This window comes from Bombyx mori, chromosome 27, assembly GCF_030269925.1.
Source record: "Bombyx mori chromosome 27, ASM3026992v2".
Classification (NCBI taxonomy): Eukaryota; Metazoa; Arthropoda; class Insecta; order Lepidoptera; family Bombycidae; genus Bombyx; species Bombyx mori.
In genome coordinates this window covers 5,474,755-5,494,411 of record NC_085133.1, presented here as the reverse complement: position 1 = coordinate 5,494,411, position 19,657 = coordinate 5,474,755, and the positions used below count along the sequence as shown (strand labels likewise).

At 38.3% G+C, this 19,657-nt stretch overlaps 2 protein-coding genes across 4 annotated transcripts in view; one reads left to right on the top strand and one right to left on the bottom strand.

The window, feature by feature from the left end:
• Window positions 1-19,657, top strand: part of LOC101740501 (polyamine-transporting ATPase 13A3) — a 59,381-nt gene that overhangs the window by 20,986 nt on the left and 18,738 nt on the right. Inside the window, exons 1-9 of one of the 3 annotated variants that reach the window (XM_062676485.1) lie at window positions 2,358-2,376; window positions 8,527-8,580; window positions 15,323-15,490; window positions 15,687-15,757; window positions 15,826-15,935; window positions 16,790-16,952; window positions 17,328-17,532; window positions 18,161-18,347; window positions 18,923-19,058. In XM_062676485.1, coding sequence (XP_062532469.1) covers window positions 8,533-8,580; window positions 15,323-15,490; window positions 15,687-15,757; window positions 15,826-15,935; window positions 16,790-16,952; window positions 17,328-17,532; window positions 18,161-18,347; window positions 18,923-19,058 — 1,088 coding nt within the window. In that variant the 5' untranslated portion in view covers window positions 2,358-2,376; window positions 8,527-8,532. Of the gene's footprint in view, window positions 1-2,357; window positions 2,377-8,526; window positions 8,581-9,326; window positions 9,842-15,322; window positions 15,491-15,686; window positions 15,758-15,825; window positions 15,936-16,789; window positions 16,953-17,327; window positions 17,533-18,160; window positions 18,348-18,922; window positions 19,059-19,657 lie in introns of those variants that run through there. The other 2 variants (XM_038021050.2, XM_038021049.2) reach the window with 2 other exon arrangements.
• On the bottom strand, window positions 6,590-8,176 carry LOC101739452 (DNA-directed RNA polymerases I, II, and III subunit RPABC5). The gene is made up of 2 exons (XM_004926812.4): window positions 7,805-8,176; window positions 6,590-6,764 (listed from the first exon to the last, which is right to left on the bottom strand). The coding sequence occupies exons 1-2, from the start codon at window positions 7,897-7,899 to the stop codon at window positions 6,656-6,658; spliced, it is 204 nt and encodes a 67-aa protein (XP_004926869.1). The 5' UTR covers window positions 7,900-8,176; the 3' UTR covers window positions 6,590-6,655.

The following is a 19,657-nucleotide window of genomic DNA, read 5'->3' as shown; positions in this document are numbered from 1 at the left end:
TGAAAAGCTTAAATTGATGACTGGAATCTTTCATCCAATGTTGGGCAAAAAAGTTCGTGGATAAATAGATAAAAAGTTCGGGTTAAAATTCGACCATAGTTTAGTTAGTAGACATGTTTCGTCTCTATCTTTGCGATTCTTCTCGAACCACACTACTGTTTTATATATTTTTATTATGGTTGAGACAGACTTACTTAAACACTCTCAATACTATTTAGTATTCACTAGGTATCTTTAAACGGATTCCCCAGCGTTAAAAAAAAAGGAAGGTAGGTATATTCACCTCAAAAAAAACATTTCGTTTGAACCTCTCTACAAGTCTTGCAGGCATTGAGAATTAAACAAAATCTATGATATTGAATGTCCATATGCTATTCATAATTATAACAATATTTTGGTGAAAGCAGTTTTAGAATCAGCCTTTTACTTTCAATAATAACCTCAAACAATCAGACAAATCTTTAATATCAATAGTAGTACAGTAATGAAAGCGATTTTTGTATTATTTTATTCCTATCAACCGTTTACAAAGTCGTTATTCATTGAGCTTATAATTTATGGACATAGATCTGCAGAGGATACGTAGTGCCTTTTTTCTCCCGGGGAGCGGTCGTACCTCATATGAGGTGTCTGCCTCTATGAGGCACGCAGGGTGTATGAGACTTGACGATCTGCAGATATTGGGTGCAGACCGCGAGCCCTAGGATATTTTAGAGCCCTATCCATCAAACGAGTCCCCTTGCCCTTCGCCTATCACCCGACGTTCGATCTCAGTCCGAGGTCAGAAGTCAGTAGGAGGGTTCCCGCGGTCAACACTATAACCATACTCGCGGTGCCATCTCTAGGATGCCCGATTCTCGGGTTGTCGAGGCCATAGTCGACGATCACGGTACGACAGCCCGTCAGGACGCCCCATCCAATGCCGCTGTTGTCGGAATACCCCGCTGGACCAGAACCATACCTATACGTATGCCTGGGTGGAGTTATACTACTCATTGACAAAGGGCTGAATACAGGCGCCATATCTGTTTGAAAACTCACGTCTTGCTGCCCATCTAATGGTGAATTCTATCTTCTATCTATATCGTGATGTAATTGATCAAGCATTATTTATAAATGATATCAGTTTACCTACAGACGTCGCGCGGTGCATTAAATCTTCATTAAACAAAGGATTTTAGAATTGTGTTATCTTTATTTCTTTCGTCTGAGTGATATAGGTACTTAATGTGTTTAAATTCCCTTTTAAAATTTCTTCTACCGCTGCTTTTTTTGCAGACGATCTCACAGTCCACACGTATGAAAAGGTCGCTGAGCCTATAGACAACATTGTTGTCATGTCAATCGTAGACGTGAGCCAAAGTCGTCTCGGCCTAAAAGATAAGACGACCGGTCCATTCACGTAGTAACTTACATAATAATCTGGGGTCCATTCGTAATTCGTATCAAGCGATGCGACGATGTTCGAATTCCGTAGGCAGGGATAATTTTTTCTATTAAAATCCGGATTGACTACCACGGTGAAGGAATAACATCGTGTAATAAAAAACAAACCTTTAAAATTATAATTTGCGTAATGACTGGTGGTCGGACGTCTTATGAGTCTGCACGGGTAGGTACCACTCTGCCAATTTTTGCCGTGAAGCAGAAATGCGTTCCAGTTTGAAGAGTGGGACAGCCGTTGTACTGTAAAAACTGATACCTTATAATTCTTATCTCAAGATATCCGGTAACCATTTAACACCCGGTGGGCCGTGAGCTCGTCCACCAATCTAAGTAATAACAAAACAGGTTAAAATATGAAAATGTTACCTATCCAACTTCAGATCCTTATCAAACTTCCCTGGGCTCAAAATTTTCTTTACCACCAGTGAACTTGGATTAGTAGTTGCAGTTTGGTGGCATAACAGTTAGATATTGTTGCTGTCCGCTGCCAGATGGGGTCCTTAAATTCCTTTTTGTACAGTATATCTCTTAGTGCTATTCTGTCTGATAATACTCAACCAATATTAGTCTAGCCTAATTTTGAGACAAATTGGAAAATTGTGTCATTTATTTTTAAAATAGTTACCCGGGTATGATAATCTATAATTGAATTATCTTGTTTCAAAATAACGATTGTTGATGACGCTCTGTGACGGAAGATAAATTAAGCCAACGCTTGTAAATTGCACAGCAGTGATCTTTTAGAAGAGAACCTTGAAGTGTGTCGCTTCAGGTGACGTTTAGTGTGAACACAAGTGTCTTCGAAGTTTCCCGGTGTTTTAATTGAAAATATTCGTTTAAATTGCTATTGACTTGCGCTACTGATTCGTGTTGGTATATATCTGTTGTGCCGTGAGTGTAAATATATTGTGTTTGTTCTATTATTAAAAGGTAAGAATCATGGATGACCCGCACGATCCCGGGGGAGGTTATAAAGGATCACGTGCGCCCCACTCGCAAAACTTTTCTTCTCAGATGGATATTGATCCACCCAATTCCAGAAAACGACCACCACAGTCTGAGGAAAGCAATCCCTCTAAAAAAACGATTACCAATCTTTCACAAACTTCACCGTCGATTCAGTCTACGTACCCACATCCCGATTTTGTTGAACGTAAGACCCGATACTCTGAAGATGACATTGCCCCTTTTCTAGTCCACGTTAGTAAGACGGCAACAGATGTGTTTGCTGGTCCCACCTTGAAACCCATCAAATTTGGACACTTTCTATTTAGAAACAGCATAAAAATGTAATCCAGGATGGTGTGAAACGCATTGGCCGCAACAGGGTTTCAGTGAAATTTAAATCCGCTGCTGCGGCTAATGCTTTTCTAGAACACTCAGTATTTCAGCCGGCTAAATTTGAAGCAAACATCCCATCTTATAATGTTACACGAATGGGAATTGTGCGCGATGTTCCAGTAGAATGGACTGTAGAGGAGCTGGTCCAATCGGTAGAAGTTCCTGCTGACTGCGGTGCAGTCATTAAAGCATACCCAATCTGTAGTTTTAACCTTCTCTGGTCAAAAACTTCCAAATCGTATTTTCTGCTTTTTTACTTCTCTCCCAGTTGAAGTTTATGTCCTTCCCATTATCCAGTGCAAACTAATATTTCTAAACATATTAAATAATATTTATTCTTTAGGAATCCCTCCAGATGAATGGAAAACTCAAATAATCGTCCCTATCCTCAAGCCAGCAAAACCTACGAGTCAAGTAACTACCGACCCATCGCCCTATCATGTACCATGAGCAAAATTTTAAAACACCTTGTTAAAAATAGATTGGAGTGGTTTGTAGAGAGTAGAGGCATCCTCCCTGCAAGTCGATTTGGCTTTAGGAAGGGCTTGAGCACTATGGATAGCGTAGGTTTTTCTTGACATTGCATCCGCATACGATAATGTCCTTCTTCCTGTACTCAGGCAAAAAACGCTCCAGCTGAGTATCCCAGAGAAGATGGTTAACTTCATATCTAATATACTTTCATCTAGAGCCATTTTAATTTCTTCCCAAAATTCTTTACTTCCTCCTAGACTTCTATGGAAGGGCCTCCCTCAGGGATCAGTTTTAAGCCCACTACTATACAACTTGTATACCTACGACCTAGAACTTTCGGTAAATTCATTCTGAAACGTAGGTACTACAATATGCGAATGATTTGGCTCTATACGTCTCAGCCAGGGACTTAGGGGATGCCTCTGCTCGCTTCAACTCCGCTATTAACTATCTCCATGACTGGTTAGGTAATCATGGTCTATCCCTTTCAGTTGTGAAGAGTAGTGTAGTGACATTTTCTCGCATGCGATCTAATCCCGACGTCATTGTCTCATTTGATGGAATTATATTCCCAGTGCGAAACTCAGTAAAATTTCTCGGAGTCGTTCTTGACTCGCGTATGACTGGTGTCCAACACATTAACCACATCATCAAAAAGTGCGAAAAGAACATCCATATCCTTCGCTCCCTGTCAGGCGTATGGTGGGGATCAGACCCCTACACACAAAAGCTGTTATATAACGCCTTGATGCGCAGCCATTTTGATTATGGCACCCACATTCTAGAACCTTGCAATAAGTCTGCCTGAACCTCCTTGGACATGATCCAATCAAAGTGCCTACGTATCATAATCGGACCAATGAAGTCTTCCCCCATCAACGTACTTCAGGTCGAATGTGCAGAACCCCCCTTGCACTTAAGGAGACAGTACTTATCGGACAGATTCATTTGCCAAAAATTTCAGCTTTCCAACCACCCCCTTATTTAAAAGTTACATACTCTTTCGGAACACATCTATTTCAACAGTTACTGGAATCATAAGTCCCACCCATGCCTCTTCACCAGTTTTGTTAGGTTTATCAGCCTCCCCTGTCCGTCTATCAATGTAGGTTAAATCCTTTATTCCTCACACCTTATAATGCAATTCTATACCGCCCGAACATTGTTCTAAATATCGGAATAAACAAAGATGACCCCGGTGCAAACGCCAAATTTAACTCTGTCGTCAATAGTAAGTGAAATGGTTGGCATACTATGTTCACTGACTCATCAAAAATAAAAGCTGACGGCTGTGTAGGCTTCGCTGTCTGGATACCGGAGTACTAAATCATTTTAAGCTTTAAGTGTTCCCCTCAAGCCTCGGTTTTTACAGAAGAGGCGCTAGCTATCCTTGAAGCCCTGATGTATATAGAATCACATAAGCTACACAACACGGTGATATTCACTGACTCTAGAAGCTGCCTACAGGCTATCCTTGCAAACCAACTCAGATCCAAGTCAAATTCCCTTTTGTTCTGAAAATCAAAGAAATTCTTTTTCGGTGTCACGTGTCTGGCATAAAAGTCACCCTAACTTGGATCCCGGGACATAGCGGTATAGTGGGTAATGAGGGTGCTGATCAGTGTACTAAGGATGCCACGACAATAGGTAGTGATACTCATTACCCAACCTATGCACAAGATCTAACGTCTCTAGCTAAGGCCGATCTCATATCGTGCTGAAATGAAGCGTGGAACCTTTCGAACGCATTAGAGGTAAACATTACGCGGATGTTCAAGACTCGTTGCTCGTTCGGCCTTGGTTTTTTAAATATAGGAAAGCCAACAAGAGAGTCACGTCCACAATATGTAGGTTAAGACTAGGTCATGCTTGTGCCCCGGTTCACCTAGCTAAAATAAGGGTCAAGGATAGTTCCCTCTGTGAATGTGGGCTCGACGAGGGATCAGCAGAACACATTTTCTTTAACTGCCCTAGAAGACCTTCCCTTTACGAAGTGCTACCGGACACTATCCCCAGACCGACAAATTTCAAATCTTTGTTGAGCCTTGTACATACACCTTATCTAAATATTTTATGCGAATATGTTCACCAGAATAACATTAGACTATAAGTTGTTTGTCCTTACTAACCTTCTAACAATCATTTTTGTTATATATGTATGATGCCTATAAAATCAAAGGCAGCTAAATCCAAGTCTGTCAAATATTCAGGTAAACTACAAAAATGGGCCCTAAACACGTCATTACGGATCCTCCCGATCCATCGAAGTACTGCTCTTGCTAGGGCCAGTGTTAGCAACACTCCCGGTTTGAGAAGCTGAAATAACTTTGTTCGGATAGCTACGATATTCTTTATTTTACAGCACATTTATAAAGAATGAGAATATTACTAATAATCTGAATTTTAAATGATAAAACTTCGTTTATTATTACTTAGTACAGAGTAATAATAAAATTTTGGAACTGAATTTGTTAGAGATTTAGCTGCATTTGTTATAACATGAAAACACTAAGGCGTGTCCAACTAACTAAACAAGATAACGCCATTGTAAATCCATTTTACGACATTAAGGCATTTAGCTGCCTTTGATTTGATAGGCCTCATATATTGTTTGTCCTGTTTTAGGTAAGTAATTCAACAGTTGATTACTTTGTAAAATAATAATAATTAAAATTTATGTGACCTTGTGCAATCACGAAGCCTATAAAAGAACAAACAAGAGTACAAACCACACCAAAAGACATCTGGGCACAACCAAAACCACAGACTATAAAACTGGATTTTGGCAAAGTCAAAAAGGATTGAATTTCAATTATAAAAGAAATTGATAATTGAAGTGTGTGACGAGCTGATAATGAGCAATAATGAAATGTGGATTGGCCGTAACAAGTAAAAAGCAATTAAAACAAGTCTCATAACAATAAAATTTTTGTAACTAGTCTTAACCTACTCTAGTTTTTTTTGGTACATGAAAAAATCACTCTTATTTAGTTTATATAGTTTCAAGGCTTTAACGATTCAGAATATTAATAAGCTGACAAAAACCTGCACCCACGCACTCGTATACAAACCTCAATTGATGCAGATTATAAAAGAAGCAAACAGCAGGTCATTTTTCAAATGTTAGAGCTTACAATAATTTTGGCTATTAAATATACAGTAGAGATAGAATTTCTTCACAAATAGACAGAAGGAACCAATGTCCTAGGCTTTGAGACTTTGACCAGTTAAAATAAATACTGTGTTAAACTTTCCATTGACAATGGGAGGCATGTAAATCAAGAGCCTTTGTGCGGTGATTAATATAGGTATGAAAGAAAAACTCTAATATCTTAAAAAATTTATGTCAATTATAGATTTTTATTTTTAATTGTGTTTTTTAAAAAATATTTCATTATTTTTCTAATGGGGAATAATTCAAGAGTTTTTCAATGAGATCCACGTGTCCGAGCAACATTCTTCTGCAGCAGTATCTTTTCAATCCAAGGACATCCAAAGCATCACTGAAAGTAAAAAAATACAATTAAATATTAACATTCACATAGTAAATCTACTGTATACAGTACGCTTAACTGACTTCGATGATTACCAGTAATCTATCACTATCAAGAGAATCTTATGCCTATAAACACATTAAAAAAGGTATAAGAATACTCAAAGCTAACAAGCATTAACAATCTTATTTCATTGCTGCAGTTGGTAGTAATGATTATATCAACTCGGGCCACTTTTTACATAGCTTACTTGTCTAGTAGGATATCATCTTACATTTATCACTTATATGCTTCCGTTTCCTCACACTCAAACTGGATATTGCAAAACAGTCCAGAGATTAATCTGGTGTCAAGATCTACCATCATTACCACCTCATTCCCGATCCTGCGGACAGAATGGAAAGCAGTCGACGTCGCCCTAAACACGTCATCTCGGATCCTCCTGATCCACTAACGGTGCTTTTAGGTACTTCAAGCACCGGTCACCGTTCTCGTCGAACCCGTCGCTTGCGACGAAGGGCTCGACGAGTAAATTAATTCTCAGACACAGCCCACTGAGTTTCTCGCCGGATCTTCTCAGTGGGTCGCGTTTCCGATCCGGTGGTAGATTCTGCGAAGCACGACTCTTGCTAGGGTTCGTGTTAGCAACATCGTCAGGTTTGAGCCCCGTGAGCTCACCTACTAAAGTTAAGGCTACGCTGAAATAGCCGCTAGGGCTATCAGCTTAGGTAGGAAAAAAAAAAAAAAAAAAAAAAAAAAAAAATTACCACCTTGTGACCTATGGATTATGATAACCACTTTAAGATAGGTGGGCTGTAAGTATGAGTTGGCAAATAAGAAAAACCCAAGTTAACAGGAATCACCTACATATTCCGTCATTTGAATTCATAAGAACATTAATATTGTTTCTGGGAGGAGCTGTTTTATCTTTCTTGCTGAATTTTTATCAAATAACTACATTATATTATGTATGTCAGTTATTTCCATTTTAAAGTTCTAGAATATTGGTAAGTATAAAAACCAGTTGCAAAACTTAAATTGTACAGTACCCTTCTGTGTAATCCGCCTGTAGCAGGCCTAAGTAAGCTTCCCATTTGTTTCCTATAACCTTCCCGCATGTGAAACATCGTACTGGAATAATCATTTTGTTTATTTCCTACAACCTAAAGTTGTGGTGAGGCACTGGGGTTATAAAGTATCAATGCTTTAACTATTTATTTGGTTTATAAAACGTATTTACTTTTAATAATAATAGAAGATATTTTAGTTACAAAGTATCATTAAATTTAATGAGAAAACACTGTAATTCTATTCTTTACAATTCACAATAATATTATTTTACTTCGAGATAAAAACTTTTTAGACTCGCAACGACAGTCATAGATTACATATTGTATTGTCTATGACTTATGATTAAAGATGACAGTGTCACAAGAAAATATGATATTTTTGTTTGTCGATTTCAATCGGCAAAAGGAATGTAGTCTATAGAACCAAATTTTAATGTTTTATTTTTAAAACATTTTAAAACATTGAATGAATGTTCATTTCATTTGAATGGTACATAATTATTTTTTAAATTTCCAAACTGACTTTTAGTGGTTGGATTTTAGAGAGTAAGATATGCTCCTTTTTAACGTTTGAGTGAAATTGATTGACGCATATTTGGAGCAGTCTACTTATTATTAGAATATTTTAATAAGTAATCAAGAAATTTTCTAAGCCAGTCTCTTAAAAAATGTGAAATGTATGGTTTTCTCTATTATTTCAGGTTAAAATGACTTTATCCCTGCAGCAACATATCAGTATTGATGACAGTCAAATGGTACGTAGCATTTCATTTGTGATCATCGGCAAATTTTCAATGTAAATAAATCAAGTTAAAACAACCATTCATTCCGTACATTAAGGCATGGGAGAGCATATCGAATTTGTGAAATCTCAAAAGTCCAAAGTTAATTATTTTATTTTGTAAATTTAATATTTCATCAGATCTACATGTGTAATGAGAGTGAATTGTGAACCGTTTGGAATATGTGAAAATGCAAAAGTTTGGGAAAATGAAAGACGAACGTCAGTCATAGCTTCTCGTATTCTTCCAAAATATGCATTAGGCTGTCAGTTGCTTAATAATAAGTTACTGCGATATTTATTTAATTTCATGTAATTCAAGTCCTATGATGTTGTTGTTGTTAAGTATATTTCATTTTCTCCTTCAGTGTTATCTGCTTCGTCTCAATATAGGAATCGACTCATTGCAATGCTGCGCTGCATAAAAATATGTTCTAAATACATTTCCAGCTGCTTTACTCCATTTTCTCATACTTGTGTACTATAACAAATGTTTTACGGTTAATAAACCATTATTTTAAGCTTTAAAGTCTGAAGAAACCCTAAATTAACTACAACGTACAATTTCCATTCGGTCTCATACAATTATTCAGTTTATTCGTTCCAGTTCACCTTTGACTGATGATTGGCTTCAGCTTAAATTACAAAACATTTTACTGTATGCGTCCCATTTCCTTTGCCTGTACTATATGAACGAATCAATAAAAATGATATTTTGACAATTGACATTAGATTATTAAAAGAAATACAACAAACAAGGGGGTTTTGTAATTTTTTGGTGATAATTTTTCTTACTTTTCTGTTGTATTTTGAATTATTTACAATTTCAAAGGTCTGGCCTTAGCGTTAATTCGGATATAATAGTGAAAAATATCTGACAGTGCAGTTATCAGGCAATTTTGCAGTATGAAATTTTAAATTTATTTTTAATTTCATGAACAAAAGCCTTGTTCTCAATTGAAATACAAGAATTCATTAAGATTATTTTAATAAGTATAAAAAAAAATGTCTTAATATGATTTCATTTCTGTAATGAAATTTAAATTTATTAGTCTACTAGATAAATTAAAAAAACAAACAATATATTACAAAGTAGTGCGATTATTGAAATAAAAAAAATGGATTCAGATGATGATATTCAACCTTTGATACATTATAAGGGAAATAGCTCTCGAGAACCACTGTATTTAGAACTTACAACACAGTTAATCAACATTGACCCTGATTTTGAACAGGTAAGGACTAGTTTTATCCTTAATAGATCAAAAACACTGAATTACTGATGATTTTTAATCAAATTAATTCATATATACATACAAAAAATCTGCTGTTCTATTTGAAAAGGTTCGTGTGGTGGGTGGTTTTGCTTAGTGAGTCATGTAAAAACAGTTCTGACTTCCAGGATGAATTAGCCAATGGCCTAATTCTGATGAAACTTGTGTTTTACTGCATTAGGAAGTGACCTTGGTGATAAAGAGGTGCCAAATGTGAAACCACAGGTTTTTTTTGTGGGCTTTGGGCTGAAGCTGTGGGACTTAATGATCTGCAGATGTTGTGAACAGACTGTGGTCCCAAAGATGTTTTTATGAAGGACTTTTATCCTGCTGGGTCAGAACCAGCCTGCTGGGTTAAAATGTGTTACGGTCTGGGTTGGTCTTCCACAGTATATTCGGTGACGACAGCTACGACCGCAATGTGGATGGCAATGCAGATCCCAGCTGATGACGTGCGGTACCCTGCAGGCGAATTCATAGGGGGTCTCTCCTTCCTCAGCAAAACAAGTCTCCCTGTCTTGCTTGCTCCACAGCTTAGGAAGCTGCCCCGATTCAAGGCAGGCTTCAATGAGCTGCACAAGCCGCTCCCCAAGGGTCTAAAGTTCCCCAAGGGAAGTCCAAATCCTAGCCCCGCCGTGAACAACGTCAGGGCAAGGGGTCGTGTCCTTGCCCCATAACCTCGGCACGGTTGCACGAATCTCCTCCTCCGAGATGCTTGGAGGGACCACCTCAGCAGGGGCGTCACCGGTCACGTCACCGCGTGGCGGCGCGCCCATGGGACCCCTCCCAAGTATGCCCATGTGTGGGAACAGCCCGCAGCTGTCCAAGCTGCTTCGTCACCGGGAGCGCCCACAGCCGCAATTTCTTGCGTTGGTTTGGTACGGGTGCCCCAGAGATCCTGATCGAGCGTCTCTAGATACATCTTCATGCTGTGAGACGTGGCTTTGCATCGCATCGCAGTATCGCAGACGCGATGCATCGTACCTCGGAACCAGTTGGCCGCCGACTCCAAGTCAACTAGGCACGCGGCGCCCACACGATTACTGTGGCCGCCTTCACCGCGAGCACCTTGTTTAGGTGCTTCAGTGCCCATCGCGGGAAAGAGCTACGCGGGAGCTCCTTCCTCGCTGCGGGCATCTTCGGTCGGGGCGTTTAACGAGGTGGAAGCGAAGAGCTCGTATCGGACGCACCGATGGTTCGAGAGCGTCTCTGCCCCCTCGAGGACGCGCCAGCCACAGACACGTTGCGCGGCGGACGGAGACGCGAATGACACGTCTACATGTGAGTCCCGCACGCAGGTCGCGACCGAACTCCTGTTCAGAAGATAGAGGCCAAAAAACCACATGACTTGCCTACCCATTCATGTCAAAAAATGTTGTTACTGTGTGAAATTAGGTATAAAATATGAAAAAAAAAAATTACAAGATAATCTACGCTTTTTGAAATTACGTCATGAAATTTAAATCCTTATACTATGAATTATATACATAATTAAAAAAAATGTATTGTGTAAAACAAAATACTGATATGAGAACAATAGAGAAACTTATCAATTCATATCGACGCTTGAAAGGCAAACATGACTAAGCGACAAAAGTAGGTAAAATGAGTTAGATACACCATTGGAATCGTCTGATTTTTCTGCGTCGTTTAGTATAGGTTTCATCACTCTGTGACGTGTTTTATGTCGCTTAGATATGGTGTGATTTTCATAAAAATGCAGAGTTTTTTCCTACCAAACGACAAAAAAAAAGTTATTTTAGAGACATCCTGCAGTTAGGACATTTTAATAATAAGGTATTATTCACTTAGTCAGTTATTCATGTTTTTAAATTTTCATTTGTTTGTATTTATTTATTTTTACTTGTTATGAAATTATTCTTTGAAACCACTTAGTAGATTGTACCTATACAAAGTAGTCGTAATTGGTACAGCTATACAATTTAACCTGAAACAAAATGGAATACTATTGAATCTTAGATAGTTTTACTTGTTTAACATAATATCCCTTTCCATCCGTAAATATTTTTACATGACAACATTTCTAATAACTACGTCGCCTAGATAATTTTACTTGATTAATTGCAATGGTTACTTTTGGCGCTTAGTTATGTTTACCCGTAAACAAAATATTTTTTTTTGTCGCTAAGGAACTGCGCAACTTTAAATACGTCGCGTGGGTATGCGCAACTAGTCGCGTACCACGTTTTGGCGGGCTGGCAAAATGTGACATTCGTAAGCTGGGCGTCGCTTAGTAAAATCGTTTGTCACATTATTTTGCATTTTGTTCCCATGAGGGAGATGTGAACCACCAAATAAGACCAAAGAAACGACTAGATTCCGTAAAAAGATTTATCAAAAGTTTACAGAGTCGTCGTGGCCTATAGGATAAGGCGTCCGGTGCATTCGTATGTAGCGATGCAACGGTGTTCGAATCCCGCAGGCGGGTACCAATTTTTGGAATGAAATACGTACTTAACAAATGTTCACGATTGACTTCCCCGATCATCGTTGTCGTCGAACCCGTCGCTGGCGACGAAGGGTTCGGCGAGTAAATTAACCCACAGACACAGACCACTGAGTTTCTCGCCGGATCTTCTCAGTGGGTTTTTCGTTTCCGATCCGGTGGTAGATTCTGTGAAGCACTGCTCTTGCTAGGGCCAGTGTTAGCAACATCGTCAGGTTTGAGTCCGGTGAGCTCACCTACTAGTTAAAGTTATGCAGATACATCTTGTGAGTCTGCACGGGTAGGTACCATCACCCTACCTATTTCTGCCGTGAAGCAGTAATGGGTTTCGGTTTGAAGGGTGGGGCAGCCGTTGTAACTATACTGAAAACTTAAAACTCATATCTCAAGGTGGGTGGTGGCATTTACGTTGTAGATGTCTATGGGCTCCAGTAACTACTTAACACCAGCTAGGCTGTGAGCTCATCCACCCAACTGAGCACTAAAATAAAAAAATACCAGCGGTACCTTCGCATTACTATAGTCAAAATTCGAGCAAAGTTTACCTTTCTGAAGAAATTAGAAATATCTCCAACTTATATACAAACTATACAAAAAGCAAAACACAATATTGTAAGCGAGAGAATTTGTCGTATAAATATCGTAAATGTCGTAAATATTCTTAAATAATTTCAACATCGGATTTCATGTACCTATAAAAGTCAAATGTCTAAAGCGTCTTTCTTCACTACGAAAAAAATGAAAAATCTCGAAAAACAAAGAGAAAAGCAATAACATGAAACAGAAAAAGAAGAAAGCTATACCCGTTTTAGAGCCCACAAAAATATAGACGGAGAGGATCCGTCATCTCATATGCTAGTTTCGGAAAAAGTACTCAATACGCCTTTTGCACAATCTATGCTTTTGTATTATGCTCGTAGTAGGAAACTAGCCGTATATAATTTTTGTGTTTATGAAACGGAACTCGTAATGTTTTTGGTTACTACTGGGATGAGAGTATTGGCAAGCGTGGTGCCAATGAGATTGCAACTATTTTACATAAATATATTCAGTCCATTGATGCTAAAAGAAACGTTACGCGATTACTTCTCTATTGCGACTGTTGTCCAGGCCAAAACCATACGGTATTAGCAATGTTGCATTATTCAAATAAACTTTCTTTTGACGGGACACACTTACATGTCGATACCGTGCCATTGTAGAGAATCGATCAAAAAATACCACTGTTTACGCATCATCACAATGGTTTACAGTATTTTCAACAGCTAGGCAAGATTCATCACCTTTTCAGGTGGAAAGACTGAGCTATGAAGATTTTTATAAATGGGATAGTATTAGTGATAAGTACTTCAAAGGCAACCAAACCGGGAAAATAGGCAAGATCCGTGTTATGACTTTCAAAAAATACAAGCAAAGCGTTAAATACAAAACATCTATGAATGCTTCTGCATTATCTTTTGATGTCGAAGTTCAGCCTAAAATCAAGTTATCACTGACATCTTGTTATAGGTCTCAGCTACCCATATCAAAAGCCAAATATGATGATTTGCTCAAACTTTGCACTGACAAAGTCATTCCTAATTGTCTTAAACAAGAGTTTCTGAGCATTCCACGTGCACGACATTGTACGATTGTGATTGATTAACAAAAAATAACAAGATCTCATGTCGCATATCTATCGTATGCCTTTGGAGACTGATTATATTAGGTACAATAGTGTTGTTAAGTTTGGTTATGTTCAATAGCAGAATACAATTTATTATTGTTTTTGATTTACTCTGAAAACTAGAGCTTTTATGAGTTTTAATAATTATCTATTGTTTTTAAGAGTGATGAGGCAATAACTAGATTTTGGTATTATATTGGAATACACTACAATGTGTTATGGTTTATTTATTTAATATTGGCAAAATATTGTATAAAATATAATAGCAATAGCGTGATTTTGTTGCAAAAAAATATATCCCTATTGTTTTTTACAATAAATGTTTATTCATAAACGTCTCGCTCTTTTGGTTTCGCTCTTTTGCATGATTTACTATAGTATTTATTACATTTTAGTTCAATTCTTTACACTTTCTACATGCATAAAATAATGGAATAGTATTTAGATACATTTACTCGATTTGTTGTGAACTATGGGATCACTTTAGTCCAATATACCCAAAACGAAACTGTAAGCTGTGCGAATTTGTCTAACTTTACATGTTACTGAAAATCTTTCAACGATAGCTCATATTGTTTTACATGTTACTCCAAATCTTTCAATGCTGGCTTAGATAATTTTACTTGTGACGAGAAACCTTTTATATAAAATTCAGATAATTTTACCTGTTTATCAAATTATGGACAATATATATAAGCGACAATAACTGCTATATACACAAATGATAGGCAATAGCCTTTAAGTATATTCGATGGGCAAAAAAAAACTATATCTAGGTCTATTAAAATAATTTCAATCCTACAGTTAGATTCGTCAAAATAATTTTTTTTCAGATATTTCAACTTTAAATTGCTCTACTGTAAAGTTCACGCATTGTCGCTTAGTCATGTTTGCCTTTCAAGCGTCGATATATTATATTATGTTATGTTAAGTACTTTATAACATTGTATAAAAGTTTATCAGGATCAGTTACAATTAACAATGAATTACACTAAGCATTAGCCTAATTTAAATAATATTCTTGTGTAACATTTGTGTTATTATTGTGTGATTGTTATTTTACTGCTAGAGAATTTATCTATTATTGTTTTCCTATTGTAAAGAGCAAATAATGTATACTTACAATAAGTATGTGACGCATGTGATTTTTATCGCATTCATTTGGTAAATGTAAAATTATGTACCACTAAATGAGCTTCTAGCCTAATGGTAGCATGTGTCCTTTTAACGTTACCACTGTTTTAAAGTGTCGTTATAATTTCTCAATATTGCAAAATAAACATATAACCAATTTTCTCTTGTCAAACAGGTAGTATATGGTTACCGGAGAACCAGATGGCGAACAATATTAGTACACATTTTCACTGTATTAACGGTCGGCATACCAGCCTTAGTATTCCATTGGTATCCAACTTGGTTCCTCTATATGACCTGTGTGAGATGCAGTTTCCAGGTTGCCGATCAGGTTTTAATTGTTGTAAGTATTACAAGCTACTTCAATCCATCAAGAATTCAAAGCTTTTTTCCGCTGTGCTGTCAGGTCTAATATCTGTCCAACAAATATCTAATCTTCACACTACAGTAGTACATTAGTAATAATCTAATTAGTGATAGTAATAGTGAGATCAAAGTTTCTGTCAATGTTAATGTAATCTATTATCATTTCATTCCAGGAAACATATCAAAAGAAATGTAAAAGTTATTATATTCACAAAATACGCCATAAAAACATAGAAGACACAAGGTAATAAACAGCGATATTACAAAAACATTTGTCTTTATTTGTAATACTGATTATTAAGAATTTTGCAGTGGATTATTCAATGAGGGTTTTGATGTTGAGCCGGGAGATGATAAAAGAAACTTTGAAACTGCTGATGCTATACACACTCCCATACATTTGGACGATGGTTCCACTCTTAGTGAGTATCACCATAATTTACTTAAAAAAAAATCTGGCAATGTATTTTGTAACTGCCGCATAACACAATTATCCTATAACTAAACTACCCCATTTTCCACAGATGCTCTGAATGTTTCTATCAAATTCATTATTCACAAATAGTAATTACAAGTATTCTTTTCTTTCTGGTCGTTCCCTCAATTCTGAGGATCGTGACTGTATGTCAATCTTCTCCACTCGGTCCGGTTCTGCGCCATATGTACCGCTCCCCATATCTGGCTTCCAGTCACCTCCTTGAGTTGGTCAACCCATCTAGCTGGCGCTCTTCCTCTAGCGCGCTTCCCATCCATCTGTCCGAGAATTGTGAGTTTCTCCAGGCTGTGCAATGAGGATCGCATTATGTGCCCAAAGAAACTCCGGATCCTTTCCTGGCACATAGTCAGCAGGCGCTTGGTGACCTTCAGCTCTTCGAGGATGGAGACATTGGTTCTCATAGCTGTCCAAGGAATGCGTAGCAGCTTTCTCCAGCAATACATTTCAAACGCCTCAATCTTTTTGCGTTCCTTTTTCCTGAGACACCAAGTCTCCACCCCGTACAGGAAGATAGAGAAGACCAACGTACGAACCAGACGCATCTTAGTTACTCGGCGAATATTACGGTCTTTCCAGATTTTATCGAGGCTAGTCATGGCACTTTTAGCCATCCCGATACGGCGTCCGATTTCTTTCTTGCAGTTACCACTGTTAGAGATCAAATTATATATAAATAATAATTACAAATAATTACAAGTATAAAGGCACCTAACACACTTCTTCAATAAGAGCTAATTAAATTGAGCCTATAAAATTTTTACATCATTGTTTCTGAATCAGATGTCCAAAACTACCGTTATTTCCGGCACAAAAAGCAGTCTATAATATGGGACGCGGGTAGAGCGCAATGGGTGAGACTAGCTGGAATCGAAGCTGGGGCGACATGTGCGCAACTTCATGCAAGGGGCGCCATAGCACCTACTAGTGAAAAAAGGATTAGGATGTGAGTTCACATTATGTTATTATTTATGACTAGCTGAGTCCAGTGACGCCGCAGGGCGAAGCTAGTCTAAAAAAGTAGCCTAAGTTACTTCTTATATCATCAGCTACGTAACAGTGAAAGTCTCGTCAAAATCGGTCCAGCCGTTCCAGAGTTTAGCTGGAACAAACAGACAGGCAGACAGACAAAAATTGAAAAAAAAAAGTTATTTTGGTGTATATTATACTGTATATATATATGATTCATATGCATATAGTAAAAAGCGTTTATTTCAATATTACAAACAGACTCTCCAATTTTATTTATATGTATAGATATGATGTTTGTAAACTCGGGGGTGTAGCGATAAACATTATTTTCCCTGTAATTTATTTGCAGGTTAAATATATACGGCTTGAACGAGATAAAGGTTCCTGTACAGTCTATCTTCACTTTGATCCTCTTGGAAGTATTCAATCCGTTCTACGTATTCCAATTTTTCACAATAGCCGTGTGGCTCGCAGAACCTTACTATTATTATTGTATTGCCGTTGTTTTAATGTCGACGTTCGGTGTTGCCACTTCTGTGATACAAACCAAAAAGGTTAGTTGAATTTTAATCAATAATTTAATTCAAGCATTGTTCTATTTTGATGTTGTATGTATGTTATTTGATTTTATGTTATTTAATTTTGAATTCAAATTAATAAAAACTATTAGAAAGTCTTGTAGCTTATTTTATAGTAGCTAAAAGAGATTCACGGTTCAAAGATTTTATTACAAGATAGGATGCTGGGATATTATCGGGAGATGGGGACAAAAAATCCTGTTGTTTGACTTATATACTGATATGGTTTTGTGTTGCGAATATAACAGCTACATCAAAGTGGCGGAGACTTAGTTTTAAGGCAAGTGGCAACCATATATGTTTATCCAAGTGGGTCATAAGTTCTATCAATTAGCGGTTTAGTGCTAAGCAAAATAAGTCAATAATAATAAAGATATTGACAGTTTTTTTTTAAATGACCCAATTTTCTTTTCAGTCCTCTGACAAAAATTTTGATGTTTTATTTTTATTTTTTATTGCTCTTGTAGACAAGCATACGGCCCACTTGGAGTGGTTGCCGTTGTCAATGGGCTTCAGCAATGCCAGGGGCAGAGCCAAGCCGCTGACTGCCATGTACCTGCGAACTTGTAACTGCGGTTTGTTAATCATGGTCGTAATGGTTCAGAACCAGGAGAGTCTTCGCGCGACCGTGGAGGCTCACAGCACGGTGCGGCTGTGGGACGGGCGGGTGGTGGCGACGCGGGCAGTTTGTCCGGGGGACGTGGTACTGCTCCCGGCAAGGGGCTGCACGCTGCATTTCGACGCGCTGCTGCTCACCGGCACCGCCGTGCTCAACGAGAGCATGCTCACCGGTACTCAAGCACAGACGCTTAATCGCATCTGAAGTTTTTGTTTGTTTGTGGTTTGAAGATGTATACAAGACAAGCTATTATATTTGTGTAGCTATATGTTGTATTTATGTATATTCCAAGTCTTTTTATGACCCTTGTGAGTCCGCACGGGTAGGTACCACCGCCCTGCCTATTTCTGCCGTGAAGCAGTATTGCGTTTCGCTTTGAAGGGCGTGGCCGCCGTTATAACTATACTGAGACCTTAGAACCCATATCTCAAGGTGGGTGGCGGCATTTACATTGTATATGTCTATGGGATCCAGTAACCACTTAACGCCAGGTGGGCTGTGAGCTTGTCCACCGATGTAAGCAAAAAAAAAAAGAAAAAAAAAAAACCTCTCCTTACATTACCGTCTCCTTTCACACCTGGGGTCTTTTTGGTCACACGATCATAACATATATCATGATAACCTGCCACTCTTAGCTTTTTTCGGTTACTGTCGCTTTTTTCAGATTTCCCCTCCGCGTTTAATTTACTGGTGCTTGTTTTCATTATTATAGTTTAATATTTGTATACATCTGTTTGTTTTTCTCAGGTGAATCAGTGCCGGTCGGGAAAACGGCTTTGTTGAGGGTCGACAAACCATTCGACATGAAGGAGCACGCGGCCAGCATTCTGTTCTGCGGCACCAGAGTCATTCAGACCCGGTACTACAACAACGAACCTGTCAGGTCGGTCTCAAGGGAAAATAACCTTTATTTTTTAAGGTTTAGAACTTACTTTTTGTTTTCCTACCTATTCTGGTAACCTCGAGGGGTTATTCTAGATTCACCGAGCTATTAGGTGAGCTTGCGGTGCTCAAACCGGGAGTGTTGCTAACACTGGTCCTAGAAAGAGCCGTGCTTCGCAGAATCTACCACCGGATCGGAAACGCGACCCACTGAGAAGATCCGGTGAGCATTTGTGCTCTCTTATGATACAAAGAAGTCTGTCTGCGAGATCTGCTATCGGCTGGTGTCGGTTACAAAGCAATCGAATAAGTAATTATAGTTGACCTTTGTTGAAAACGCTGCATCGCATACAAATTATAATAAATTATATATTTTTCATTACGGCACCGGTCACCGTCCTCGCCGAACCCGTCGCTTGCGACGAAGATCTCAACGAGTAAATTAACCCACAGACACAGCCTACTGAGTTTCTCGCCGGATCTTCTCAGTGTATCGCGGTTCCGATCCGGTGGTAGATTCTGCGAAGCACTGCTCTTGCTAGAGCCAGTGTTAGCACCAACGTCAGGTTTGAGCGCTGCAAGCTCACTTACTAGTTCGGT